This window comes from Blennius ocellaris (assembly GCF_963422515.1).
Source record: "Blennius ocellaris genome assembly, chromosome: 19".
In the NCBI taxonomy this organism is placed as follows: domain Eukaryota; kingdom Metazoa; phylum Chordata; class Actinopteri; order Blenniiformes; family Blenniidae; genus Blennius; species Blennius ocellaris.
Window position 1 is genome coordinate 18,014,977 of NC_137668.1, and position 27,271 is coordinate 18,042,247.

At 43.0% G+C, this 27,271-nt stretch overlaps 1 protein-coding gene across 2 annotated transcripts in view; it reads right to left on the minus strand.

The window, feature by feature from the left end:
• Window positions 1-26,112, minus strand: part of asap1b (ArfGAP with SH3 domain, ankyrin repeat and PH domain 1b) — a 58,839-nt gene extending 32,727 nt beyond the window's left edge. For both annotated transcript variants that reach the window (XM_080514875.1, XM_080514876.1), the window contains exons 1-3: window positions 25,289-26,112; window positions 3,838-3,910; window positions 196-341 (exon numbers count right to left, since the gene is read on the minus strand). In XM_080514875.1, coding sequence (XP_080371001.1) covers window positions 196-341; window positions 3,838-3,910; window positions 25,289-25,414 — 345 coding nt within the window. In that variant the 5' untranslated portion in view covers window positions 25,415-26,112. The remainder of the gene's footprint in view (window positions 1-195; window positions 342-3,837; window positions 3,911-25,288) is intronic.
• Between the last annotated feature and the right edge of the window lie 1,159 nt (window positions 26,113-27,271).

Below are 27,271 nucleotides of genomic sequence, written 5' to 3' on the forward strand. Positions count from 1 at the left end.
CTTAACCTAATGTAATCCTAATCTTAACCCCGGACCCAAATCCTAAACCACTTATGCAAGTGAAGACAGCTGTATGGACATTTTCCCTTTCTCTGTCCTTGCGAGGGGCCGGACCACCCGTACCGGCAGGAGCGCGCCTTCTCTCCACAGCTATTCACTTTAATGGCGCCGCGAGTGCCGACGCGCTGGACTCACCAAGTTCTTGAGCAGGGCCGACAGCTCCTTGGTGAGGGAGGAAAACTTGACGAAGGCTGTTCCCAGGTCAGGGTTGTCCCGGCTGATGAAGTTGCTGCCAAATTTGTCCAGAGCCTGGGCGTAGTTTTCTTCATTCTGGACATGGTCTGGGTTCAAGATAGAGATGAAAATGTCAACAACCAAAAAAAAAAAGTCACCATATTTTCTGCTGGCTTCTCATCATGGATCTTGACAATCCTACAGATTTGAGCAGGATTCGATGTTTGACTACACAAATAGTGAACCGGAGGTCAAAAACACTACAACAGACTAAGGATGACAACCTTAACCTGTAAGTCTACATATGCCAACAGAGCCTTCAGGGGAAAAATAGACGGTGCTAGCAAAGAATGGAGCCATTGTTCTCGTGGCATTTATGAAAAAAAAAGAAAAAAAAGCTCTGCATGGAAGTGTATGGAGAGCGAGCAAGTGTTTTTGTCCTTTCAAGCTCACATGGCAACGATAATATTAACAATAAAGCTCAATCTGACACTGAAAACAAGAAAGCAGATTTTTGATTGCTTATCTTTTGCCTGAGATGACCAAAGTACAAACAAAAACAGTCAATGAAACACATTTTAGATTCCTCGGGCTGTCAACACATCTGTGCTTTTTTTCCGATGAGGGGGAATCAACATCAGATGCTGTTGATTTTAATATCTAATTCTATCCTCGAAACTACACGACAAGAGCTTTCCTTTACAAACAACCTGCTGGTCAAGTTTATACCGTCATAAGCAGGAATGGCCAGAAAAAGCACAATTTTCTCACAACAGTTGAACTGAGTACAAACGCGGCGCTTAATGGGCTTCTTTTGTGATGCGCCTGGAACAAACAGAATTGTAATGTCTCCTTTTGATGTTCATAGTAACACAGATGTGCCAAAAATACTCCACTGATCCTGCAATGGAAAGTTTCTTCAGAACATCAGCAACGTGATAACAGACACATGCGACCTTGGGCTGTGGGTCTTTCATCACAGCTGTTCCACAGACATCTTTTTGTTTTGCATGTTTCTGGCCATAGTAAGTCACCTTTACATCGGTCGGTGTCACTTCAACTAGATGTGCGGTTTCTCGGGCCCCTGAAAACTCAGCGGGGGGAGGGGGGGGGTGGGGGGGGCGTCAGTCAGCCAGCGGCATCCATCTGTCCACATCGTTATGTAGAAGATGGAGGATGGAGGTGTTTACGCTGTTGCCAAATCGACGGAGGAAACCCGAGTAGGCGGTCAGGTGAAGCAGGGGCCGTGCAGAGATAATTACTGCTGTGGCCATTTTTGAACTTTTGTCACTCTGGAAACGAGGTAAATATAAGCCAGAACGCCAGCATTTACCACAGTCTGTACATTTCTATTGAGTCCTAATTTTATTGACGTCTTTTATTACCCATTTTTCCAAGGCAATTGTGAATTTAGAAAACGTGGAGGGACAGGTATGAATGGGTGCTACAAAATTCAACAAAATATGAATTGTTAGGTTACAGTTGGTATGGTTTGTGCAAGATGGAAAACCTCATGTTTCCATGACTACTGAGAATAGAATAGAATAGAATAGAATAGAATAGAATAGAATAGAATATGGAAAACCTCACGTTTCCATGACGACAGAGTATGATGGAATGGGGAACATCATGTTTCCATGACTACTGAGCATGTGAACATGTTTATCATGCCACAATCAGAATTTCCTTACACCCTTTAAGAGGTTAGTTTGTACAATTTATGAAATCACATTTTCATTTTCATCTTATTTTTCAGTTGTTTATTTCATTACTTTTAGGAAAATGTTTCTCGAGGTCAAACCAATTCTATTCGTAGCTCACGTCACTACACATATCATAAGCAGCTGCAGTCAAATTGCCCAGGGAGCCACAGTTTTAGGCAGTGGAAGTGAAATATGCAAATTTCCAGTCACAAGCTCGTCCCTTTAACCTTTAGGTCAATGCAGCCTCCCAAATATATCAACCGTGGTGGTGGTTGATAGAGATTTAGGTCCAAATATCAAGGATGAATTAAATCTCTTTTTCTCACCATGTTTGATCATTTTTTTTCAGCACAGTTCTCATTTCCAAAACTCAACTCGCTTGACATAAACCGAAACACAAGTGTGAAAACAAGCTCTGTATTTTTAACCGGTGCAAAAGCAGGCCCAGACGTTAATCATGGAAGTTATAACATCAACGATTTAATGAAATCTGGCGCCACCATTTCAGTTGCATATCTGTGTATCATGCCATGTCAGAATGAGGTAGGACTATCAATAGTGACTACTGGAGAGCAAAAGCTCATGCTAATTTAACATTCATAATTGTTGATTCACAAAGAAGAGAGGACACAACAGGAGGGTTTTTGTAAAACAAGATAAAAGTCCAAACTCTCTGCAAGCTTTGAATATGAATGAAAGCCTGATGAAACAGCTGTGAGAAAATGGTAAAAGAAAAGGTAGATTTATTTTAAAACAAACCTTTTTGGAACTGAATGTTTTGTTGAAAATGTGCACGGGTGTCATGCAGACAAATTCAAAAAACAACACGAGATCATAATTGGAACAAGCGCTTGCTATCATTCCCTTTACATCAGCCATCGACGCCAACATTTCTCGCTGCGAAAATACAAAAAGTCCAGCATTCATTAATTACTTGCTGCGAAACAAACCATGTGCCATGTGAGTTTGGAGTGAATCGTGCGAGTTTCCCTCTCAGCACACGACAGATGGCAACTCGGCATCGCTTAGATTTTAAAATACAAATCATTCGATTTGTTTTTTTGCGAGGCCTGCTGTTGAAGGAGTACTGACCGCTATAATCATTCTTATCACTTTCGGCAATAAAAGTGTTTCAGCAGAGACGGATCCCCAACGAGAGTCGGTATGAGTAGAAGTATTCTTCTCGCTGCAACTGAAAACCGCGAGGGAGCGACGTTGGCTCAGATGGCGACGAGTCGTTCTTCTGTCTTCATAAACTCAAATCCTGAGTCCATCTGTCTCACTTCGAACATACCAAAAAGCACAAACCTCCCACTCTTGCATCTAATTTGAGTTTGCAGAAAGTATTTGCCTGAATTTAACTGGACAATACTGTGTGCAGCCAAACACACAATTAACTTTAACTGGTGGCTAACCTTTCTAAAACAGCCGACCTCCAGTCATTGCAGCTGTTCATTGGACTTTTTCATTCTACACAGACACAATGAGGCCGAGGATAGCTTTTTTTCCCCCCTCTTTTTTCGTGTAGAACAAACAAACTTTTTTTTTTTTTTTTTTTTTTTGTGGGCCAAACATCTCAAACTGTCAATTTGCAGGGAGGAGGCCACTCTCTGAAGTATTCAGTGGGAAATTACACAGGATCCATGTCGCAGCAACGAGGAAAAACAAACTCAGGTGTTGGTTTCTGGGACAGCCTGAATACATACACAAAACACCATCTGTCCCACAAAAAAAAAGGCAACTATCCAAATAAAAACAAAAAAGAGGAACAAGCAATTGAGATTTTTTTTTATTTAGGAAATCCTGGGATTTACCTCGGGGGATTTCTAAAGCTTTGTGAAAATGCACCTAAACTGGAGCCAAAGCTCGCCTGCTTATTTTAGAAATGTTTTCATCTCACCTTGACCTGAATTGTAGATGGCCTTCACTGACTTCTTCACCTTCTGCAGGGATGTTCGGTCCTGGTCCAATGCCTGGAATTAAAAAAAGAAGAAGAAGAAGAAAGATTATAACAATTGAAATGCTTTAAACTATTCAAAACAAAGACATGTTCACTATTCAAACACTTGTTTTAATAGTAAACCAGACCTGAAAAGATTAAGGCCAAAGAACAACAAACTCTGCATGCCTTGAATTTTTTTTAAAGCAGTTCAAGGCATGCGAAGTCCATGAAGCGATAATGCTTACAATACAGTGCTTGACCTCAATGTGGCAGAAATCATTATTTCAACATTGCTGACTGATGGTGCACAGCCTTTGTGCTCTGTAGTTAGTAAATAGGCACTGTATCCAATTTAGTCGTTGTTCGCCTCTTTATTGTTATAAATTACTCGATGGAAATGCTCGGAATATAAACACAGGCGCTGACCCATTGTTTCAGCAGGTTATTTGTCTCACTTCACTTCAGTTCCACAAATTATTGACGCAAGTTCTGCAACTGAAGCAGCGGTGAGCGAAATGCTGAGCATTATAAGCATAAAAGTACAGATGTTCTAGATCACAGCAGGGGGAGCAAGTCGTTTATTCATATTTATCATTCGAAAACATCACAAAGCTGCACAAGTCAAAATCAAGTGCGCCATGATTTAATATGACCTTCCTTGCACCAGGAAAGATCATCATCATAAACATGTTCCGCAGGCAAGAAGAAACTGTCTATGTAACTCACTATGTGGCTCCCGTCACTGCCAGAGAAAATAACAAGTACATCTGAAGCTCCACCACATTCAAACACACCCCATAACTCACATCTGGCAGATTGAAATCACAGGACGGACACTTCTACTCTGTCATCTCTGAGCTGCCCCAGTGCAGATATCTCAAATTAAATGAAATGTTAGACTATGGTGTCTCCTCACATCAACATGAGATTATAACCTCTCACGGTGGGTTACGTTTTGTGAAACTCTTCTTGGTTGGTTAAGCTCTCCGTCGATTCCTTTAAAATCCTTCTAGAAGTTCAACTGGGCGCCAGTGGTGTCAAACAAATGGCCGCAGGGCAAAAACCAGCCCACCGGTGGGACCGAACTGGTCCAGGAAATGACCTTGTAATAAGGAAAATGCTTCGTATGCAATTTCCCAATAAAAGTAACCATTAGAGTAGATTTAATTTGAACTCTGTTCGTGAACAGTGAAAGTGAAGATAAATAAAGGCTCATGCATGGTTCCATTTGAATGTTATTAGCAACAACAGTTCCAAGAACTATGTAAGTCTCGACGCAAGTCAATGCTGGCGTGTCACTAACAACACATCTGTAAGAAAACTATTCCCCACGACTTCAGGACATTATTGCGATGATGAAATATCCCAAAATTTGGCCCATTTTGTCACTGAAAACAATGTTCAATCATGTGCTGAATTCATCACGTTTCAATAAGTGAATGTAAGTTTGTACTGTATTTTTGCGCTTGACCTTGAGCGGTGTTGACAGCATATGTCAATACTGCAATGACATAATGCAAGATTTCATTGTGAGTTCATATCAAATATAATGCATAGTTAAAATGTAAATGCAAAATGGTGCTGAGGAAGCAAATGAAAACAGACTGCCTGTAAAACCTTCAATTACTTGGCTGGCTAATGGTTCAAATCATATCCAAACAAAGAGCAGACTGAATCGTCCAAACATTTTTCCAATGTTCTTACATTGTTCCGCTTGAGTTTTATGTTAGTAACTGTCTTGTTCTGTTGCGATTGCCAGTTTTGCCTGAGCCACTTTAGGATGGGTTTTGTTTACTACTTCAAGGGAAACCATCGCTACCAACCACATCTATAATAAATGATCCTGCAGGACAACAGGAATGAAACCACAATGAGCTCACACCCAATAAATACCGTGATCAATGGCCTGCTTTCATTTGTGTGCACATCAGGCTGGCACCGCCAGTATTAATCCAAAGAACCCTGCAATAAGTCTATCCAAACGGCAGTTATTTACAGCTTGTGTTTCCTCGATGTCTGAGTGTAACAGCTGCTCAATAAAATCAGAGCCAGACCTTTATATGATGGGAGAATAAGGCAGTTTAATGGTTCGCACATGCAAAAAAAAACTAGAAAAAAAAGAAAAGCAGATATCGAGATGCTGTGGTCAAGCATCTCCCTGCAGTGAGCTAAACAACCGAGATGAACGTCACCTGTCACGCTGAACGCCATCTGCCCGTATGACATCTATTATCGGCTTTTTCGCCACAGACACACGAGGGACGATTGGGCGACTCGTTTTGTTTAGAAAAAAAAAACCAAGAAGCAGAAGGAACTCAAAACACACGTTGAGTTAAAATTTTGAAAAGGCGGACTTGATGCTTTTCAGGATAATTTATTCCGACAGTACAAAAGCTTCTTGCCCACAGGGAATGGAACCATAAGTCTGCCACGTTTGCTCGTAATGGATGATAAACACGAGCAAAAAAAAACAAAAAAAAACACCATTACAACAAGGTCAGTCGGTTAAAAGCACAGGCACGCACACACAACAATCGGCTAATTAAATTTCACTACATAATTAAGCCGTCCTTGGCCTACCTCGGACAGCTTTACATGGCTCTTCCCCAATTATGGCCGCAGTAGTTTGCCGCCGCGGGGCCCGTCCTGCCAGGGCTGAGCCCTTTGATCCCTCGGCACATGGGAACATGCTCTGCCGCCACATACCTCCCTGCAACACCTCATTACCAGGACCCGTGTCTTCTCAGCTAAACAGGAGGCCGGGCGGGTTTTCGGCCAGAGTGAACATTTTAATAGTCGCCTTATTTTGGCAATAGTGACACTGTGGATGTTATTATCCTGACACAGCTGCTATGATGGTAATCTTCAAACCGCATGAAAGAATATTGAAATGATTGTATGCATAAAACCGGTTCTCTGAAGACACGATTGACCCACTCATCAGATCGTTCCCTCTGATAAATTTTTTTTCCCCCACAGCATTAAAGAAAAACAGACAGATAATGTTCACCATGTTTTAGAGTCATGTAATGAAAGGAGGTTTAGCAGAGCAGCAGCAATATCAGTGAGAGGTTTCTCCAGGTGTCTACGAATGAGGTGTTTACACACTGATCATGCTATTGGGAGAAATGTGCAACAGAAAGCCTCTAAATAAGAAAAGAAGGAGGAATTTGACTGCAAAATGGAGAACAGCAAAAGAAATACAATGGCTTAGAAACAAAAATCCATTAATCACTCAATCACGTCAATGGTTTAATGTTAATTTGTTGAAATTCTATTTATCTCCTACATGATAAACAATAAACACTAATCACAAGTATAATTTGTGTTAAAAATAAGCCGACATAATAAGAACAACTCCCATATCTATCTGCAGCCAACAGCTAGTGAGGTAAGACAAAGCCTGGAGATAATGGGACACAACCCAAGCTCAACAGAAACTAAACTCATTTACAGTAGTTTCCAATAAATTTCCTGAGACAGAAAAATCCTCACACACATATGGAGATTCCCAATTTGCACTTACATTCCAGTAGTATTTCTTGTCTAGTTGCTGATGTGTAAAGAAAAGCATACTGTAAATTACTGTACCAAAAAAAAGTGGATTTCAGCTTTGGTAGAAAACAGAAATATCAAACTTAGATATCCGGCCTCTTATCTTTGATGTGTCGAAAAGGAAGTCATATTTCTCTTAACATAGTGCAGCGGAGTCCGTATAAGCGATTACATAGGACGTTTTACAGCGTACAAGTCAGATTAGATCTCTCGAACAGCTGATACATTCACTAATATGCCGTGTTTCCTCCAGAAGAGCCTCTTTACAACATGGTGAACATCCTTCCTCTTGCTGACTGGGATGAAAAGCGCCCTGCAGAGACCGAGCAGGCGGACTGACCTTTGTGGCGCTCGTGTTGAGAGCAGCTGGCAATGCCACCCAAGGGTCACCCATGTTCCACCAAGTTCGTGCTATTAATGAAAAGACGCATCCTGAACACGAAAAGGCTTTTACTGGCTTTCTAGACATTTTTTATTTTTTTTTTTGCTTGGCTCGCTCCAAATATCCAGATTCTGTGTCTCAACATGTCTTAGCATCAGATTTAGACCGCTTACTTCAGATAACATGACAGATAGTATTAATTCAATATCCCAATGATCATCTTTACATTCATTCACTGCTGGGGTTTTTTTTTTTTTTTTATGGTAACCGGTGCAGTTTTCTCTCTGAAGGACATCTTGGCACAAACTCTTTGCAAAACCTTGGCAACACACAAGAATGCGTCTAAACTCCGCTCTCCAAAAGCTGACAACTATTGAATATAGTCAAAGGATTGCTTTTATCAGCCGGCGACCAATGACAAGCCCCCATTCAACACAGTGGGGGGGGCTCAGCCAGTGCAACAATGCCAAAACATCTGCGTCCGCTCGTCTTTCCACCCATACAGAATGTGATGCATATGGACGATTTGCGAGGACAAAATGAGAGAAATTTCACAGCGGCAGAGTGCTGTAACATCAATCTGAAGGGGCCATTTGTGCTGCGAAAATCAACATGCGAGTGGCAGAGATGGTGGGAGTTTCATCTGAGGTGGAGCCAAAAGGGGTAGAGGGCCGATTTTAAAGGAGGCGAAGGACGTCAGCGTCTCTCAGCAGGAAGAGATTCTGTAACCAGCAGGACGCCTCAGGTGAACGTCTTTCAAAATTAAAAAAAACAAACAAACGCTGACATGTAAGAATCAGAGAGGATGAAGATTTCCTTCCATTTTTAAAAGTCTAAAAGTATAAAAAGCCGTGTTTCCAATTCCAACAGAAGCTTCAACAAGGACCTTTAAACTATGTATTAACTTTTCTTCAGACATACCATCTCTTCTTAGTTGGTCCAATAAACAATGAAGCACCTAAAGGAATTCAGTTTATTACAGAGCACTGCAAAACAAAGAGGTTCTTTGTGAATCTTGTAATATTTTTGCATCAAAACTGTGAGAAAACAAAAAAATGTGCAGCACAATAGATCAATTACAGTCTAAAATGCAAAGATAGGAAAACAACTAGGAGTAAAGGAAAACAACTTTATTCAATTCAACAAGTCCTCTGCATGCACTGGCTCATCGAGTCGTGAATGATTGATCGTGAACAAACATTCACAAAAAAGATATATTGCAAAGGAAACTGAGCTGTAAGTCTGTGAAATGAGCGAAGGGACAAACAACAAGAAAAACCCGTATGGGAGTTTCCCCCCTGAAGCCTGGACAGTGCGATTTCACAAAGCTAAGCAGGTATTCGAAAACACTTAAAATCACATGGAAGTTCTTGGTTATTGCAGCCCAACTGTGGCAAAGCAAAAATAACACAATCACACAAACAGACTAAAGCAGGCTTCCTGATTCCCAAATACCGCACAAACACGGAGCAAAGCACAGGAGGTCAAACCCTCTGGAGGGTGTCGGGGGGGTGGCTGAATTACTCGGTATGACTGACTCGAGGTTGTCTCAGCTTCACGCTTCCTGCACAAAGCCTTATCCTCCCCCAGCAGCCCTCCCACTTCCCCTGCAGCCGTCCCTTTGACAGGAAGCAGGAAGCGTCCAGGCCTGTCGGCGTCCCGTCCCGAGTCGGCAGCGCTCGGTCTGATGACACCGGCCTGTCTCCACTCACGACCGGGCCGGGATAAAGACAACACGTTGTCGTTCTCGTCGGGTAACCCGTCCACCGTTTGCACCTTTTTTTTGAGGCGCTCCGCTCGCCTCCGATGATACGCGGCGGACGGCTGCACCGAAAACAAAAAGGGGTGCGATCTGGCCGGTCTCACACCTCAGCTGAACATTCTTCATTGTGAAGACAGCGGGAAGCTGCTCTGGCACATTTTACCCCTCACCCAACGCACAGAGCTGGACAGGCAAACTCCTCAAATGCAAATTACTTACTTGAAGAAAACAGGAAGGGGCACAATTATCAAAGGACTTCCTCGGAGTTCAGACACAACCAAAACGCTTCCGCTGTGTCATTTTTAGAAGCGAAAAGCAACCATTTGGGTTTTTTTTTTTAGCCAATTGTCAAGCTGTATATTTAAAATCTGTGTCCATGACTCTTTAATGTCCAGCTTCAACATACAAGCTCATACAGAAGAAAAGGGGCCACGTAGTCCCATATGTCACATAAATAAACCTATTCGCTCTTCTTCAGTCAGTTTGATGAAGTCACATAAAAGATAAGTAAGTCAGTCAGTCTGTATGTCTGCTGGTTGAGTCTATGTGGCATGACTCAGACAGGAAGGGCGGGTAGCCATTTTCATTGGCAGGAAACAAATGCACATCCCTTTCTCTGGGCCTGCAGCCGGCCGGGCCTTCGGCTCTCCGAGTGGAATGGGAGAAATGAGAGGATGTAACATTTCCAAAAGCAGCTGAGGTCAGATGGCCTATTTGTCACAAACGCACAGAAGAAAAAAAAAAGTGCGCTATATAGACTGCCGGCGGTTGAGGTTTCAGTTAAGAGGTGTGCATCAGGATGACCACAGGATTGAGTGAGATTTATGTTCAGAGGATCCTGAATATCAAAAGACATATAACGAGCTCGGGAGAAGTGCTATAACCGCCTACATACTTCAAATCTTGAGCTCCATGCACTAGAACCACATATGAAGAAACACAACTTGTGACTTTGGTCACATAACAGGACTTTAATGAATCAGTGTCAGTTTAACGTGTTGCTGGTGGAGTGTAGAACACGGCCATCCAGGTCAACTGTTGCGATCCAACTGAAGTGTGCACACCAAACATGACGTCTAAGCCTTCTCGGCTTAGATATACTGTGTCCTTGAGGCAGACGCTCTAAATGCAAACTTTAAATAAAGTCTTCGTAGTATCTTCGCTGGTACAAAAAAATCCAGCTACAATAACAACAATGAGGACATTAATCCATGGATACTGCATTATTGCGGAAGGTGGTCAAGTTTAGTAAATGGTGTAATGGATTTATTATATTTATGAGGTGTCATGTTAGATATAAGCCATAAAACCCCTTTGAAAAGAGCGCACACTAACTTACACAAACACTTGATTTTGATTGCGCTTTAATTCAGTCTGGTAGGTGTATTGCGTTTCAACGTCCCAACCTCCCAAGAGGCAAGACTCGGATCACTTCAAACATCCCCGTCAAACTTCTAAATACTCCAAACTCTGCCTGCAGCAAGATGTCCGGGCACCGTTCAATCACCCCCATGTGCTTTGCCTGCAGCACTCGGCCTTCTCTCCGTTTCGCCTCAGATTTCATTTTTCCAGCAACAAAGCCCACTGATGCTTTGCCTCCCGCAGCTCAATTCACATTTGTGGCAACCTTCCAGTAGCACTTGAACGTCCCACAAGGAAGTCCAAACCACGATGAAATTTCAACAGTCGGGGCTTTCAACTGCAGCGCAATGTGACCGTAAAGTTCCACTGACCATCGGCAAGGGCCGGCTCCATGTCGAAATACAAATGTTGGGAAATATTTGAGAGGAAAACAAGAGGAAAACAATAGCTGATAAAAAAGCAACACACATTGGAAAGCTTGGGGCAGCGGTCTGTGGAGGCATAAACATGGAAAGTGTATAATTTATGGGCCACGACTTTCAAACCTACAAGTGTATTTTGTCGCCGTCTCATTTGCGTTGTTTATATCAGGGTTCGGCGCTTGTATCGTTTAGGCAAATGTCAACCTGCTAATGTTACCCGTCAGTGAGGTGAACCAATACGAAATCAAAGTCCTGCTGTGCGCTTCTTAATCTTCACACTCTGCGAGGGAAATGCTCAGCTGTGTGCTTTTCAGTATCGAGTTCGGCGGGGTCACTCTGTTCACTTTGCAGAGCTGCGACTCTTTGCCGCAGCTCTCCGGAAGACGCGTCGCAGGAACCGAGAGGCGGGGACCAGAGGCGGGGGATGTCCAGCCACAGATCGCGGCGGTTGTTACTTTCGCACATGATCTGGCGGCTTCCCCTCTGCCGTGCTTCGCTCTCGCTTCGGCCCGCCGCGATGTTTTCACGATCACACCCACACGCTGCTGCGTTCGCTCGCTTAGCATCAAGCAACATGGGCAGACCTTCATCTGTATGGAGCTCAAGCAGGCAGGAAGTCATTACTCACACAAAGCAGCTGTTGGATTACTCAATTACTGGCCACCAACACAACAATAAGAGGAAGAAGTTGCAGCAGGGCTGAACATTTAATAGTTTCTATATTATTTCATAAAAAGATGAGCATCCCTGACTCTCTCCTCGTCGTGGTTTTGATCAGTAGATACTTTATGGGATGAAAGAATAAAGAAAAAAAGGGTTGTAATAATTCTATGTCGAAATCCATCGGCTGATTCTACTGCTACCATTCACTGGGTGTGTAAAGAGGAGCGTGGCGGTCAAGGATGTACTCTTTCCTCACAGCTCATGGGACCAAAATTCTTTCCTGGGCCTTTTCTGTGTGGCCTTTTTCATTTACACGGCAACAGCATCTCCTCCGTCTCCACAATCACGGACGAGTCGGCAGAGTGGTTTGTTCTGAAAGTACATCCCAATCATGGAATGGAATGAAGGACGATAGAAACTACAGCCTTTAACTGCACTTTTGGTCGCGTTTGTTTGAAGATCGTTATCAGCTGTCTGCACATGTTACTTTTACAAACCAAACAAAAAAAAACCAACGATATTTTTCTTGTGTAAACAGGGGCTCCAATTGGCCACTGGTATTTGTCCCCAGTTAGGATCAGCTCCTGCCCTCAGGCACCGAAGTTGGATAAAGAAAGAACAGAGGATGGACGGATGAATAGTTCTGTAATTCTACAATGTGATATCTCTAACCCCCTTTTGATTGTTTAACCAACAGCTAAAAAGAGTTTATAGGAGAAAGAAAACCAACAATACCAGAGGACAGTAGAAAAAGCTCTGCATAATTAAAGAATATGTCAAGACCAACGTTTTAGTTAGTGATGCTCAGTGTCACAGAACATGATTGTTATACGTAATAAAAATTAGCTTGAAAAATTTTGATTTTTTCTTTTTTTCTCAAATTCACATCAGACCTCTTCAAAAAGATTCCACAATCCTCTTGTTGCTTTAAAGAAACAAGAAGAAGCTGAAAGTGACCAGCTACGGTTTCTTTCCTTGTAAAGTGTTGAATGCCCATTGTTTAATATCTAAGAGACAGTTCCTCTTAGAAATATGAACCTCTATCTCAACATTAATCTTCTCAACGTGCCTCCTGTCCCTTCAACTCACTTCCAGTTCAGACAGAGGACAAAAAACCCCCCCCACTGTTTCCCCACAAACCTCAAAAATGTCAAATGACTCTTATCTGATCATTCTGATTCAGATGACTTCCAAGATAAGAAACCACAGTGAAATAACCCTGCTGCTGCTTTTTGGGTTTATTGATTTTTACTCAAAAATGACAAAGCACACAGAATTGAACTGAAACTGAATATGAACCGTCTTGATATGTCATGTTCACTTATTATCTGCCTCTTGTTTGTTAGCATCAGCTTCAAAATCTGGATTTCTTAGGAGATACACACTGAAACTCATCTATAAAAAGACTGAAAGTTGAAAACTTAATAAAGAAATGTGAATGCATGGACAGTTATTGGCAGAGTTTACATGCTAATCAAAATCATCACATTGAGAATATCCATGATAAATGTGTTTGATTATAGTTCATTTATTGCACAGTAAAACAGTAATACGACACAAAAAGACTAAGCAAACAACCGAGATGTGTCTTTTATGACCGACTTAGCCTCGTGTAGGTAAATGAAAGATAAGCTAAAATAAACTACCCCCAGGTCTTTATCTCTAATCTTTTGACTTATCTTTGATCAGCTGATAAGGCCGCCGGCTCTGCCTCCGACCAACCGGCCACCTGCCTCGTAAAACCAGTGGGTCTGCTGCCAAAGTTCCCCCCCCGGCGAACACTTGAAGTCACAGTCCAGCGAGTAGCGTTTTCTACACCACACAAAGTCAAGCGTCCTCGGCCCGAGTCGCAGGCGTCGATTCTGCTCAGCACTTTACAGCATTCCTTGAACTTTTTCAGCAGGAGACTCTCGAATTTCACACTTTATGAGACGCTGGCGAGCGAGAGAGACAGAGAGAGAGAGAGCGAGCGAGAGAGAGAGCATGCTATTCCAAAACCACAGGTGTATCCACTCCCACAAGCCACTTGGACTTTCCAGACAAGCGAGTGGACGTCACACCTCCGCGGCGAGGTGCAACAAATGCGCCGCCTGCTATTTGTGCACAATTCCACTCTGATTTTCCTGCGTTGACAACGTTCGGAGACGGTGGCTCCGACTGCTGCGGCCATGATGCAGGGCGAGAAGCGATGCAACGCGAGCACGGACCTCAAGTGAAAAAGTAAACAACTCATCTTAAAGCACCACCAGTGCCTTTTCCTGCACGCTCGAATGACCTCACTAGACACTCACAGGTTCGGTGAAAAGGCGGTATTCTAAGTGAAAAATCGGTTGTTCGGCTGCACGACACACACAAGCAAACATCAACACAAACGGACAGAGTTCAGGGCCAAACGCCATCAAAGCTCAGAGACAGAGAGGCAGTGTTTACCCCCGAGGCCCCGACAAGACAGCCGGGCCGTCACAGGACAACACTGTCCCCGGGTTCTGCAGGCCAGTCCTTCAAGACCACAATGTTACTACTGATGTAATCGCAGAAGAAGAAACAAAAACAAGAGCCAGGAGGAGGAGGAGGAGGAGGAGGAGGAGGATGAAGAGCGTCTGTGGGTGCTTTGTTGCAGCTAAAATACACACCCACACAAACCAAAAACACAGAAGATCAACACAACGGCCACAGGATGATACTGGAAGTCAATATTTATGGAACACCAAATTATACGACTGGGAGATGCCATTTAAATGACCTTGTTCGTGATTCAGTAAGGTTCGATGAGATGGCAATTAGTGAAATGTATAGCAGGGGCTGATGGGAAGGTACCGTCTGTTCTCATCAATCAAAGAACTGGACTCACCGGATTGATGATCAAAGGTGAAAGTCAAACCAAAGTCATCAACAGACAATGTTCGGAAGAAAATTAAAAAGGATCTTATCCAATAGTTTTAGTGTGAATCAAAATGTTAGCCATCTATAGGAGGCACGTTAACGTGGATAAAAACTGATATGAATGTTGTTGTGCGAGAAATACAGCAGGATAGATATTCATAGTCAACCCTTCTAATTCTTGTAATTTGAATTCAACTTTAGCGTCAATATTATCTCTCTCAGTATATTTTCAGATCGATCTTATACTTCTCTATAAAAGAGATGCTTTTCATATTTCACATTTCACACAACGACGTGCAGCTAAATGCAGGCTGGTAACATTTTGGCACCGCCACACTAATTATATAACACTTTTGTGAGCGATTTCTAAATAAAATCAATGGTAGTTTCCTTCACTGTCACCAGACATCCACAGAATTGGCGACACGTGATGGTTGGTGGTGTAAATATACCAGTGTTAGAAAAGTACGCCAGTAATGGTGTACTCCTCGCCGTCAGAGATCAAAATGGCTGTTTATTATCGGGCACTTTCACACCATCCGACTGTGTGAGGAAGGCTGCAGACAGATGTGAACACTGACCCACTCTTCTTCGCCTCAATCTGGGCGAATAGCTTGAGGGGGGGTGGGTGGGTGTGGATCAGAGCAGAGTCTGGTCCGGGGCTAATCCGCTGCCAGCTAACAGCCCTTGATGATATACGCGGTGCAGCTGTGGCAGGAAGGTAGGCCAACAGCTGTGGCCCGCAGACCGATTATCAGATTTCAGCTACAGACGGCACAACAAGCCGACAAACAAGCCACCTCACCTCCTGCTGTGAGAGAACAAATTAAAGAGGGGCGCCGAGGTTTACGCTGGGAAATTTAAACAAACCCACCCCACCCGTTCGGATGCTCTTTTTTTTATATCTAGAAATACTCCACATTTGCCTCTTCCAGCTTTCCCAAGGCGAGCTACAGTTTTTCTAAGCCATATTTTCTGCCGCGGCGTCAAACAGATGGTTCGGAAAAGCCAAATAATTGCTTTACAAAACTGCACACAAACTCATTTCCATCCAAACCAGAGTGACACAACCCACAGCCTTCTGTTGCATTCACTGCTGACGAGGCATTATTTCACTAACCACAAGTCATTTCAAGATACATGAAAATCAATAAAACACCTGCTGTGCCGACTCGTGAATTCAGAAGTTGGTGATACATTTCTCAATTTTTGAAAGCCACACACACACAAATCTACTTTGGTTGGTAATATTTTCCAACGTTCCTAATCGATTGCCCAGTGTAAACAGGAATACAGGGTCCACTGACAGATGGAGACAGTTATGAGCAAATGATCAGTTAACTGCAACATGAAAAAAAATATTCATTACATGCAGAGAGCCGGAGTTTGAGCAATGCCAGTGATCATATCAGTATAGCCAGGAAGGATTTGTACACAGTGAAAGCTGTGCATGCGTTTTCCAATTACCCTTGCAAACATGTGGAAATGGAAGGAAACGCTGTTATAACTTAGCGTATCTGTCCTCGTCGCCTCCACCGCACTCACTTTCATGTGTGTTTGACACAAACCGGGAACTGATATTTTACTCTCAGAGCTTCAGTTGAATTGAATTTGAAGACAGCCTCAAACTGGGCATACAATGATGTTAATATGTTGAGCTTAATTGTTTACTGTTGACGGATGTAAACATCCTCACCGCTTCTACCACATTTTCTCATTTCTGAGACCCGCAGTAAAAACTAAATACATTGGCACCAGCGACTTTTTGGTATTAAATATGTTTAAGTTACGACTGAGAATCTTGGAAATGACCCCCCCCCCCACCCTCCCTTTTTTTTTTATGATGCAGTTTAACTGGAACAAGATGTCATATGAGTAACAGTGCCAAGGGAGGAAAAAATGCTCCCATTCTCTCACCCTTTATGATTCACTGGGTTTGGTGACACGAGGGACAAATGATGAATAAAAAGCTGTAACTTCATTAATAATTGAACCCGACACAGCTGCGCTCCTCGGTTGCAAATGCTGCAGAGAGGAGCCTTAAATAGCCGCCACTCACTTTGGTTATGTAAAGACCAGTATGATAAAAACCTGTCTCGTACCGTTTGAATTATTTATTGTTTTTGCCTCGTTTCCGGTGGTTGGTGGGGGCATTCCGGACGTATAAAGCCAAATAAAGCACTGAGAAAAGTATTTTAACACAACAAAATGATTTTTATGCAAATTAACATTTGATTATCAAACGTATTTAAAAAAAAAAATAGAATCAGGATACACTCAACAGGGGAAACCCATGAGCAGTGGAAATAAAAGGAAAATAAAATCCTTGCACGTGACGTTCGGGTGGCTCGGTCGACGGAGGCAGCCAACTCTCCCCGCCTGTGAGGCAGAAATGACCAAAGAGGAGAAGAAAGCTGGAATTATAGTGTTTTCTGTGCAGCCATTGTTGCGGCTGCTGGACGGGGACGCTGCATGTGACGGGATGCTGCAGCCTCACATGACGGCGTGTCATCGGCGCCTCAGGTGCCGCCGGCGTCTCAGACGGACGACCTCGGGCTATTATCACGAGCAATTAGTGTGTATTTTACCCACAATCTGCTCCCGAGCCCCTTCAAACAGCCACACACACACACACACACACACAAAGCGGATCCTCATCCACGAACACGACTCTTTATTCCTTCCCCATCTGTGATATTGTGTGATTTTTACCACTTTTGAAAAGACATGTTGCATCTCAAGGGGCTAACCCTTTACAACGTCATAATGTTGACCCATCAACATTTTATTGAAAATTTAAAAAAAATGTTGTTCTTTACTTTCAGTAATTATAATAAACTATTGAGTCATTCCAGAGTAGCTTATATGCGATAGCCTTTTATTGTCCTTATTTCCAATCACGCAGTTGTTCATTTATTTTTAGACTGGCTTTATCTAAACAGAGAAATTCATTTCTATGGATTAATGCCTTCAAAACCCATCAATCCATCGTCCACTTTATCCTGTTCAGGGCCGCAGGCTGCTGGAGTTAATCCGGGGTGCAGGCAGTATACACCCTGGACAGGTCAGCAGACTACCAGCGGGAAAACAAAGAAACACACAAACACACACAAACACATACGCACAGACACGCACACACACACCATTCATGGTCAATAGTATCACCAACTAGGCTCAAATGCATCTATTTTAACTGTTAACCACAACACTGCTCTGCACAATATAATAACACACCAATATTGTTTAATTTGGGATGATATTAGCATCAAAATAAACTAAAGATATCAGATATGAGAGTCTGAAAAAACCCCACATAATGAATTATTTCCAAATGTCTCGGATGAATGTCCAGGCCTGTTTAAGTAGAACAAATTGCTATAATTTCTTTGAAAGAAGATGTTGAAATCAGTATTATTCTGATAATAAGTGTAACAGAACAACCAGCATTCAGCCAAAGTCTGCACAAAGTGTGAGTTTAACATTAACATCTATCATCCTTTGTCCAGTCTGCTTATGAAGTAGCATTTATCACTATCAATTTTAACTTCAATATGGTGAAAACAATTTATCACAACAGTAGAGACATTATCCAAATAACTGCAAAAGATATCAAAAGCTTAGTGAGAGAATATTGAGAAAGCAGCCCGCTGTGTCTGACTTAAATTTTAATAATAGATCCTTTTATGATGAAAAATGATGACTCTCTTTATACCATGTTGTTGCTTTTGTTTTTTAAGGCTGCAACCTCCAAACATTCAATAAACGGTGGAACTCTGCGATTGTATTTTTTTTTATGCTCATGCGACCTCTCTTAGCAATATTATCACTTTCCACTGCAACATTCCTGATTTCTTATGCTTGCTCTTGCGGGATCCTTGGGTTTTCTGTTATATTTGGCGCGATTCAAGTCAAATTGAATTGAATTGCTCACTCGTTTTCCATAAAGTGCCATCTCCACTCAACAGATTAGAAATAGAATCTGTGCTGGGCTTCATCTAATAGAGAAACGCCTCAAACACTGATGTCGGCTTCAGTTCTTCTTGTATTGACAGTCATTGCTGCTTTTTGGAGACGCCATTGCTCAAAGGTCTCACTCACACGCAACAGCAAGACATTAAGGGAAATTGTTGTTAGAAACTTACGCAGGAAATCCAGCTGCTGTTTAAAGTGACACCAACCTAAACAAAATGACATAAACAAATGCTGGGGCTCATGAAAGAATGAGAGGAATGTTAAGCCTGTCCCTGGCAACACAAAAGAAACAAAACCAAACAATAACATGGAGCTTTTTTCCTATTGAGTGACGACTTCGGGCAATACTTTTCATTCCAGCATGAATACGCAGTGGTTTGGAATAAAGCCCCTCATTCATTTGTTTTCTTATTTATTTATTTCCCTACACAAACGGGACGTCCGCAAAGCTGCATCTGCAGCTTAAAATGCAGCGGCTGAAAAGACCGTTACATAAAAGCAGAAACAAATTATATATATATATATATATAAAAGGGCCTCGGCCTATTAGGTCAAGGCGAGCCACGCTTCAGCGGACTGACTGTGAAAAGTCAACATTTTTTCTGCTCTGGCCCATGTGATGTGGCGCGAGAGGCACACTCAAAGGAATGCCAACGCAGTGAGGGTTTCCCTTGTGCTGCAGCTCCGGCTCTCTGCGGTTTCGGAGAGCAAACCGTGTGACGCAAAGTGCCATCTGTGGGGTAAGAGGGAGAGACAATGCATGCCCCTCGGGGTGAATAGCAAGAAGTGACTGCTGCTAATATTAACTCACATCAGAGCAGAGAGCGGCTCAGAGTCGTCACTCTGTTGATAAATACACAGAAAGACAGTCTGAGCCCAGTCATTACGTTTTGCTTGTTTTGTATTTTGGAAGGAAACGTCCTCGAAATTATGAGATTCCCATGGTGCAAGAGGCGGTTAATGTGGGACTAATTACACACATCAATATTTAGCACAAAGCAGGAGATCATCAAGACTATGAGCTGTACCTAATGAGCGTTTTTACTTATAATTAATTTCCATGTTGGTCAGAGACCAAACGACCAGCAGTTCTAAAAGAACCGAGAGCCTCGTCTATCACTTTATCCCACGTTGTTGCGGTTGATTCCAGCCGAACGTGAGCGAAGGATGGGTAAACTCTGGACATGGCTTCACAAATCAAACCTAACGTGCCAAACGATCGCCCACTCTCAAGCAATTATCCTCAACTGCATCTTTTTAGGACGGTTGGAGGAAACCAAAATACTCAGATGTAAGAGAAAGTGCTCACACCACACGGGGAGAACATGGAACCTCACATCCCCTTGGCCTGGACTCAAACCGGAGATATCCTCAAGGTGAATCAATAGAACTATCCACTACACCAGTGTACAGCTTGAGCTCATGGTTCTTAATTCAATGCTCGCTTGACAGTTAACTGCCGTGGCTTATCTTTGCTAAAATGGATTTTAAAAATGGCAAATAAATGAGAAAATGTAGAAAGCAAAAATATTGCAAATTGCAAACATTTCTGTACTTGACAATTAAAGATTTCAAGAAAATGTAAACTGCTAAAAATTATTAAAAAGGGGTAAAACAGCTCCAATAAGTGAATATATAAAATAACTTAAACTACAACAAAAAAATGGAAAGAAACTAAAAATTGCATGCAGAGAAACTGAAGAGACAAAATGGTTAAACATCTTTTTAATTACTCTTATAAAAAAAGATAAAACCACTATCGAAATATAGAAAATGCAAAAAAAAAAAGAATGTTAACTATTCATTTGAAACTTCCTGAGATAGTTTTTATAGAACTGGCACTTTACAACTTTATGAGCTGTATTAGTTTGGTTTTAAAGTTTAAAATTTTTTGGTTTTTTTATTAAATTGAGATTAATTTTATTTGATGGAAAGTGGCATAAAAAGCCCTTTTGGTTATAAGGTTGCAGAACTTAAACTATCGAGGCATTATTTCTTTGTGTAACGGCACATCTTCACTAAATCTTCCTACGCATTAGGACTTCAAGGGAAGATTTTCAATAAGATTATTGAGTCGCATGACGTCCAATGAACTGTTCGATCTCTTAAAATGCCATAAATTCTTTTAAGTCAACAAATGACACACTCATTGCGTCGGAGCCCAAAATGTCGTGTTCTGTGCTGTAAAGAAGTGTACACCAATCAAGAACGAAAGGAAATTAAGATCATAGCTTTCAAGTAATAAAGAATTCATCTAAAATATCAGCAGTTTCCTGAATATTGTCAATTCCAGCTCTATTTCAAATTGTGACCTTCATACCGTTTCAATGGTGACGAGCTTTGCAACTAAAGCTGTATTGTTGATGTAAATAGATGCTCGTGGACGTGTGGTCAGCAGGATATCAGAGGTCAAACACCTTGAAATAGCAAATAAAGCTGGCTGCATTTATTCTCCACTCACTTTGGAACCAAAGTCGACCGGAAAGTGCAAGTCAGGAGACTCGGGATGACTTTTCTGATCGTTTAAAATTTCTGTGGACTTCGAATTCAGGGCAGGTCATGATACAGACACTGAGTTGGATAAAGCGCTACGGAAGACGGATGGAAGATGTGAAAATGGAACCATTGCAAATATTTCCCTGTTCTAAAGGCTGGAGTTCAGTGACTAACTGTATAAAAATGTATAAAAGCACCGATAAGAATCCCTACAATGGCATGAGATACTGGTAAAGTTGTTAATAAGGCCCATGTTTACTCATTTAAATGGGTTTATCTAATAGCATACAAGTCGTAGATGAAATTGAAATATGACTGTTTTCAAATGTATCAAACACCGAGAATGATAATGTTGGTTTCTTGGAACAAAAAGACATTTTTTCCCCCACTCTACTGATTTGTTTTGGATACAATAGTAAAAGCGCTGATGAAGGTTTATAGTGAGGATTGCACTCGTGAAGAATTCTCAAATTCTTATCTGCCACTGCCAGATAGTTTTAGTTTTTCTTTGCTGTTGCTTTTGGGTCTTGGTTTTAGCCTCTGGATCCACCAGCTGCTCATCCCACAAATGTATTTAAAATTTAAAAGCAACATAATCAACAACATAAATCCGTCTATCCAATGGCGAAATAAGAAGCATTAACAAAACACAAATCCACCCACTTTGTATGTAGAACGTCTCCGACCGGGCTCACGAAGTGATAGTACAGACAATTAGAACATTGTAGAAAAAGAGAGAATCTCAGCTTGACACCCACTATTTCACATCCAAGTGCCTTTTGGGGAAAATGAAGTGGACACAACAGCGACAGACCAAGAACCGCTTTGCACCGGTGATGACGGCAAAATGAAAATCCACACACATCAGGCACTTTCCGGTCTGCCACCCACACACACACACACACACACACACACACACACACACACACAATGCCCCCCCCCCATGTCCAGCGTCTCCAGCAGCCGAGAAGGTTATTTTTAACACTTTAACTCTCCATCTCGCTGCTCATTGTTTTCCACTTCTCTGCACTGATCCAACAGTAAACAGTAAACATCTCTGAGCGTTCAGCCGAGGCCGCCGGGGAGAGAAACATCTCCCCCGGGCGGGAGGGCCGGTGAGTCACGAATACTTCAGCGTCTCTACCCAGTCGATCAATAATTGACACACGGGTGGCGAAATTAAGACGACACGTCGTCGCGACGGTTCTTTTCCTTTCTTTCTCTCCTTCTCTGCACGTCCAGATGACTCAGCGGAGGTGTGTGCACAGAATGACAACTCTCCTGTGGGGGTCAACTCGCCCCCTCAGGTTACACTATTAAATATTCACACCATCCCTTTGCATAATTTACCCTGTCAACATACCAAGGAAATGACTTGGAGAGGGAGAAATTAAAAAAATAAAAGTGTTTGACTGCTTTGAGTTTGTTGGATGAGAACTTTGGAGCTCGGCGGAAAGCCGGAACAGTTTGAACAAACTCTCCTTCAGGCGGAGCCAAAGGCGGTCTTGCCTCTCTGCGGCAGCTTCGCTCGGGAACACGGTGCAAAGTGAGTCCCCGCACGTCTCCCTGGGGGAATTCGAGATTCGCCAATTTCAGAAGAAAGACACGAAATCTGGGAGTATCTGGTGGCCGGAGGCCGGCCGCCCGGCGGGGTGTGGCCCCCGTCGCAAGTGACCCCGACGGGCCGACGTTTCCAACCGGGAGCGTCTCGCAGGCGCATCCCGGGGCTTTGTTGAACCCACCGAAGGAGCGCGTTGCTCTTTTCTCCGGTGCCAGCATAAATGGTCTTCCTTCGTCATGTGATCTCCGCAGAAAAATTCCAGAGCGGCTACTGAAGCCAAGCGCACATGGCGGCCCTCTCGGAACAGATGTTTTTCGTTTGTGCTGCTCGCAGTCTCTGGGTCCGGGGGCTCGGAGCCAGAGAGGTGATTCATGATGCAAGCTTTTTTTTTTTTTTCTTACCCCCCCTTTGTTAAGAGTCAGCAGACTAAAAGTGTGCTCCAGCTTGGGGATAAACACAGGCCCCCGGCTCTGTTTTGGTAAGATTCTCCAATGTTATAATGTAATAAAGTCGTAAAAAGACCGACGCTGGGAGTGATGGATGGCAGCGAGTGTGAGATTTACTATCTGTTAGTAAGCTGAAGGGAGGGCCAGGCCTGCGTTTCCTCCTTTTAACGCACCATCTCTGGTTATTGTCGGGCTCCTTTCATTGTTGACATGTGATCTGTCCAGTTCTTTAGTAAACACAACAAAACTTAAACAGCACAGTTGCAAAACCCCACCGCTTCGGGCCTCTACCCCTCCTGCATGTTTTGCCAAACGCGAGTCTTCTGCCCGTTAAAACGGTAGAAACACCTTCAGATGGAGGGTTGCCCCATCATCGGAATGTTGTGTTTCTTAGGCTTCCAGGTGATTATTGACTCAATGTGACCACCATTTCTGCTGAACTAATGGTTTGATTGTCTTCTGCTTTTCATCACCGTTGTCTGTTAATCACTTGGATTGGCTCTCGTCTCGCCTTTTCATTGAAGCCTTTTGCTTTCAATAACTGCTGACAGGAAGTATGAACGATATCTGACCTCCGTCGACACAAAGGATAAAACAGTAAGCCCAAAAATAACCTGGATTTTTCCGACCTGCGCCAGCACAGATGAACGGCTGAGGATCACAGGCCCGCTCTACCTGAGTTAATCCCGCGCGCCTGAAGTCGTTCACGTCTGCAGCTCACGCAGAAAAATGAGGTCATGCTTTAGCTTCAACAGGCAACGGCGAAGGTGTGGGCTCCCCTCGCTTGATGCTCCATTTAATCAGAGCAGGGAGGGATGCCAGCGGAGGGTAATGGGTGGTGGTGGGGGAGGTAGAGATGGAGGAGGTGTGTGTGTGTGTGGGGGGGGTAGGGGGGGTGGCACAGGCAACACACATCCGAGCCCACCTGCCAGACCTGATTATGGTATTTGCACGTGATCAAACGTGACACAGCATCATAAAGTACGACTTTCGGTACAACCTTGTGCAGGATTTTCTTAAATACAAGAATACATGAATGTTAAATGCACTGGGGTGTGTGTGTGCGTGTGTGTGTGTGGGCATGGAAGGAGTTATAATTCAGAAATGGTTCAATCCAGATCAGACCAGAGTAGGTCTTGCTCTGTGTGTCCTTCTCTCTTTCTTTCTCACTCACACACACACGCACACACACACACACACGCGCGCACGTACACACACACAGTGCTACATCCTGGCAGCATGCGCTGAAGCTGTGAGTTATGTAATAGTGAGCACAGTGAGCTGCAGGCCTGAGTGCACATCCTTCTATTCCCTGCACTCTCACCAACAAAGCCACCACCACCACCATTATTACTCCAGATATCTGGAGAGAAAGCGCAGTAAGAATCACTCAGATGATGACAAACAAAGATGAGAGTTCACCTTCGTGTGTGCACACACGCACACACACACACACACACACACACACACACACACACACACACACACACACACACACACACACACACACACACACACACACACACACACACACACACACACACACACACACACACACACACACACGTGTGATCCCTGGCGGAGATATTTTTGCTTCGCCTCAAAAATCTTAATCCAGATATAAAAACTGCTCTCGCGGGGCAACAGGTGCAGTTATTTTCGTTTCCGCCGATGTGCAGCACAATAACACACTTCCGACTGCTGAATTCCCATCATCTGTGTGGATTCGGATGTGACGCGTCTCCCAACTGAGAGGGTTTAATTCGTGCGAGATGCGTAAATGTAGTGCGGTTGCGGTGTGTTTTAATGATGAGGCTTATTCTCTCTCTCTCTCTCTCTCTCTCTCTCTCTCTCTCTCTCTCTCCATCACATCCATCCTCTGCAAGGCTGCCTCCGTGGCCTTACCTCCTCCAGCACACTGACGGTGTTCCTGCAGCTCTGCAGGCGGGTGGTGAAGCTGGACGTGGTCGGGGAATTGTAATCCTCTGTCGTCTCCGAGAGAAACTCGGACACCGATATTTGATCCGGCATCCTTTAAAACTTGAGGGTGTGAAGAAGAAACAGAAAATATGCCCACTGGGAGAGTTGGCGATGATTGTTCAGAATGGCAAAAACATGGGAGATTGGCGGGGGAAAAAAATCGAAAGGAAGAAAGAAAGCGAATGGAGACGCAAAAAAAAAGAAAAGAAAAAGAAAAAAAAACGGATTTTCCACACAAAAAACTGCGCGGGACTATCGTGATGATCAAGACGTTGTCTTCTACTCAAATGACTTCTCAGATGACTTCACGGTCCCCCGGGGGCCAGGGGAGGAGGAATTTCACTAAACGTCTGCAGCCTGCGTCCTCCTCGGCGCGTCTTTTCCTCGAGAGGATGGCTAAACGCGACACATTCATAAAAAAAAAAAGAAAAAAAAAAGAGTGTCACCGCGCGTCGGACTAAACCTCGGAGGGAAAGCCACCGTAAAGAATAGCGGATGCCCTCATTATGCTCTACAGATGTGCAATAAGGCGCTTGTCGTCCGAACGGTCCACCGCGGCCAGCCTCCGGCTGCTCTCGACCATAGTCCACGGTGCGCCCCGGGGGTGGTTGTGTGGAAGGGAGCAAGCAAGCGGGGTTCGGTCCTGTCGTCTCCGGCCGGAGTTTGCTGGGGTTTTTTTTTTTTTTGGAAGCAAATAGGCTGGCGCAGACACAGTCCGTGGCTCTCTCTCTCTCTCCCTCTCTCTTGCTGCTCGGCCGCGCTCAGAGCTGCTCAGAGGAGGAGTGACGCTCCGAGGAGGAGTGAAGCTCCGCCACAGGAGGAGGCGCCACGTCCGACGCGGAGTTTCAGCGTAAAAACACGGCGCGTAAAAGACGCAGCCTCCAGTTCAGGGGGTCTGATTGCCTCTCCGGCGCCTAAAGACACACGTTTAGCCTTTAAAATGGGGGCGAACGCGGCTTAGGAAGTGTCGGATATAGTTTTAAGACAAATAAAACTGTCTTCTGTTGCGTTAATGAAGCTTCAGTTACTAATCAGGACGATAAACATTTCCAAAAGTTTTACCATTTCGTTCTACTTTTTTGGGCTGTTTTAGACATGAGCTAATGTTTAAAGAGTTTGAGAAGTTTCTTCTTCAATTTCTAAGTTATTTTAAGCTTTTTTTCTTTTACAATATCCTGTCATTTTAAGGATTTTTGGAAAACATTATTCTTTTTTTTTTTTTTTTACATTTCATGTGTCTATACCAAGAAGTCTACTTTGCTACTTTTAAAATCATGTCATACAATTTCAGTTTATATTCAAATCTTTTCATCTGCATATTGAGAGTTTAAAAGTCTAAAATTCCTGATCCGTATTTACATTTTTTTCATCATAGAGCTATTTGATGTACTTCATTGTTTTTTCTGATAAATGTGCTATTTATGCTATAATGCTATAATGTAGATATTTACTTCTGTAAATTGAATCAAATGTGTGCTACTTGCCAAATAATCTAACTATGCTCCAAAGCAACCAATGTTTTGAGTTGTATTCTACTTCTGGTTCACACTTCAGTCACTTCGTTGTACTTGAGTACATATTTTTAGTAGTTTTTCCACCTCAGGTCAAAAGTTTATATTAGTTTTATCTGAATAACTCACACGATTTGAAATGATTTTCATCCTCTTAAGCTGCATTGTTGGAGCTAATAAGTTTATTATTTTTATGCAGAAAATTTGTCATTCATATCTATATTCCTTCACTTTTGGAAATCTATATCTGCAATTTATACAGAGGAATGTGTAACTGGTTGTTTGTCAAAAACGTTGAATGTATAAATGGTACTTTCTACTGATGCTAAATACTAATAAGAAAAAGCTGTCTCAACTGATAACAAACATGATTTGACCTAATTGTATATCGGAATGT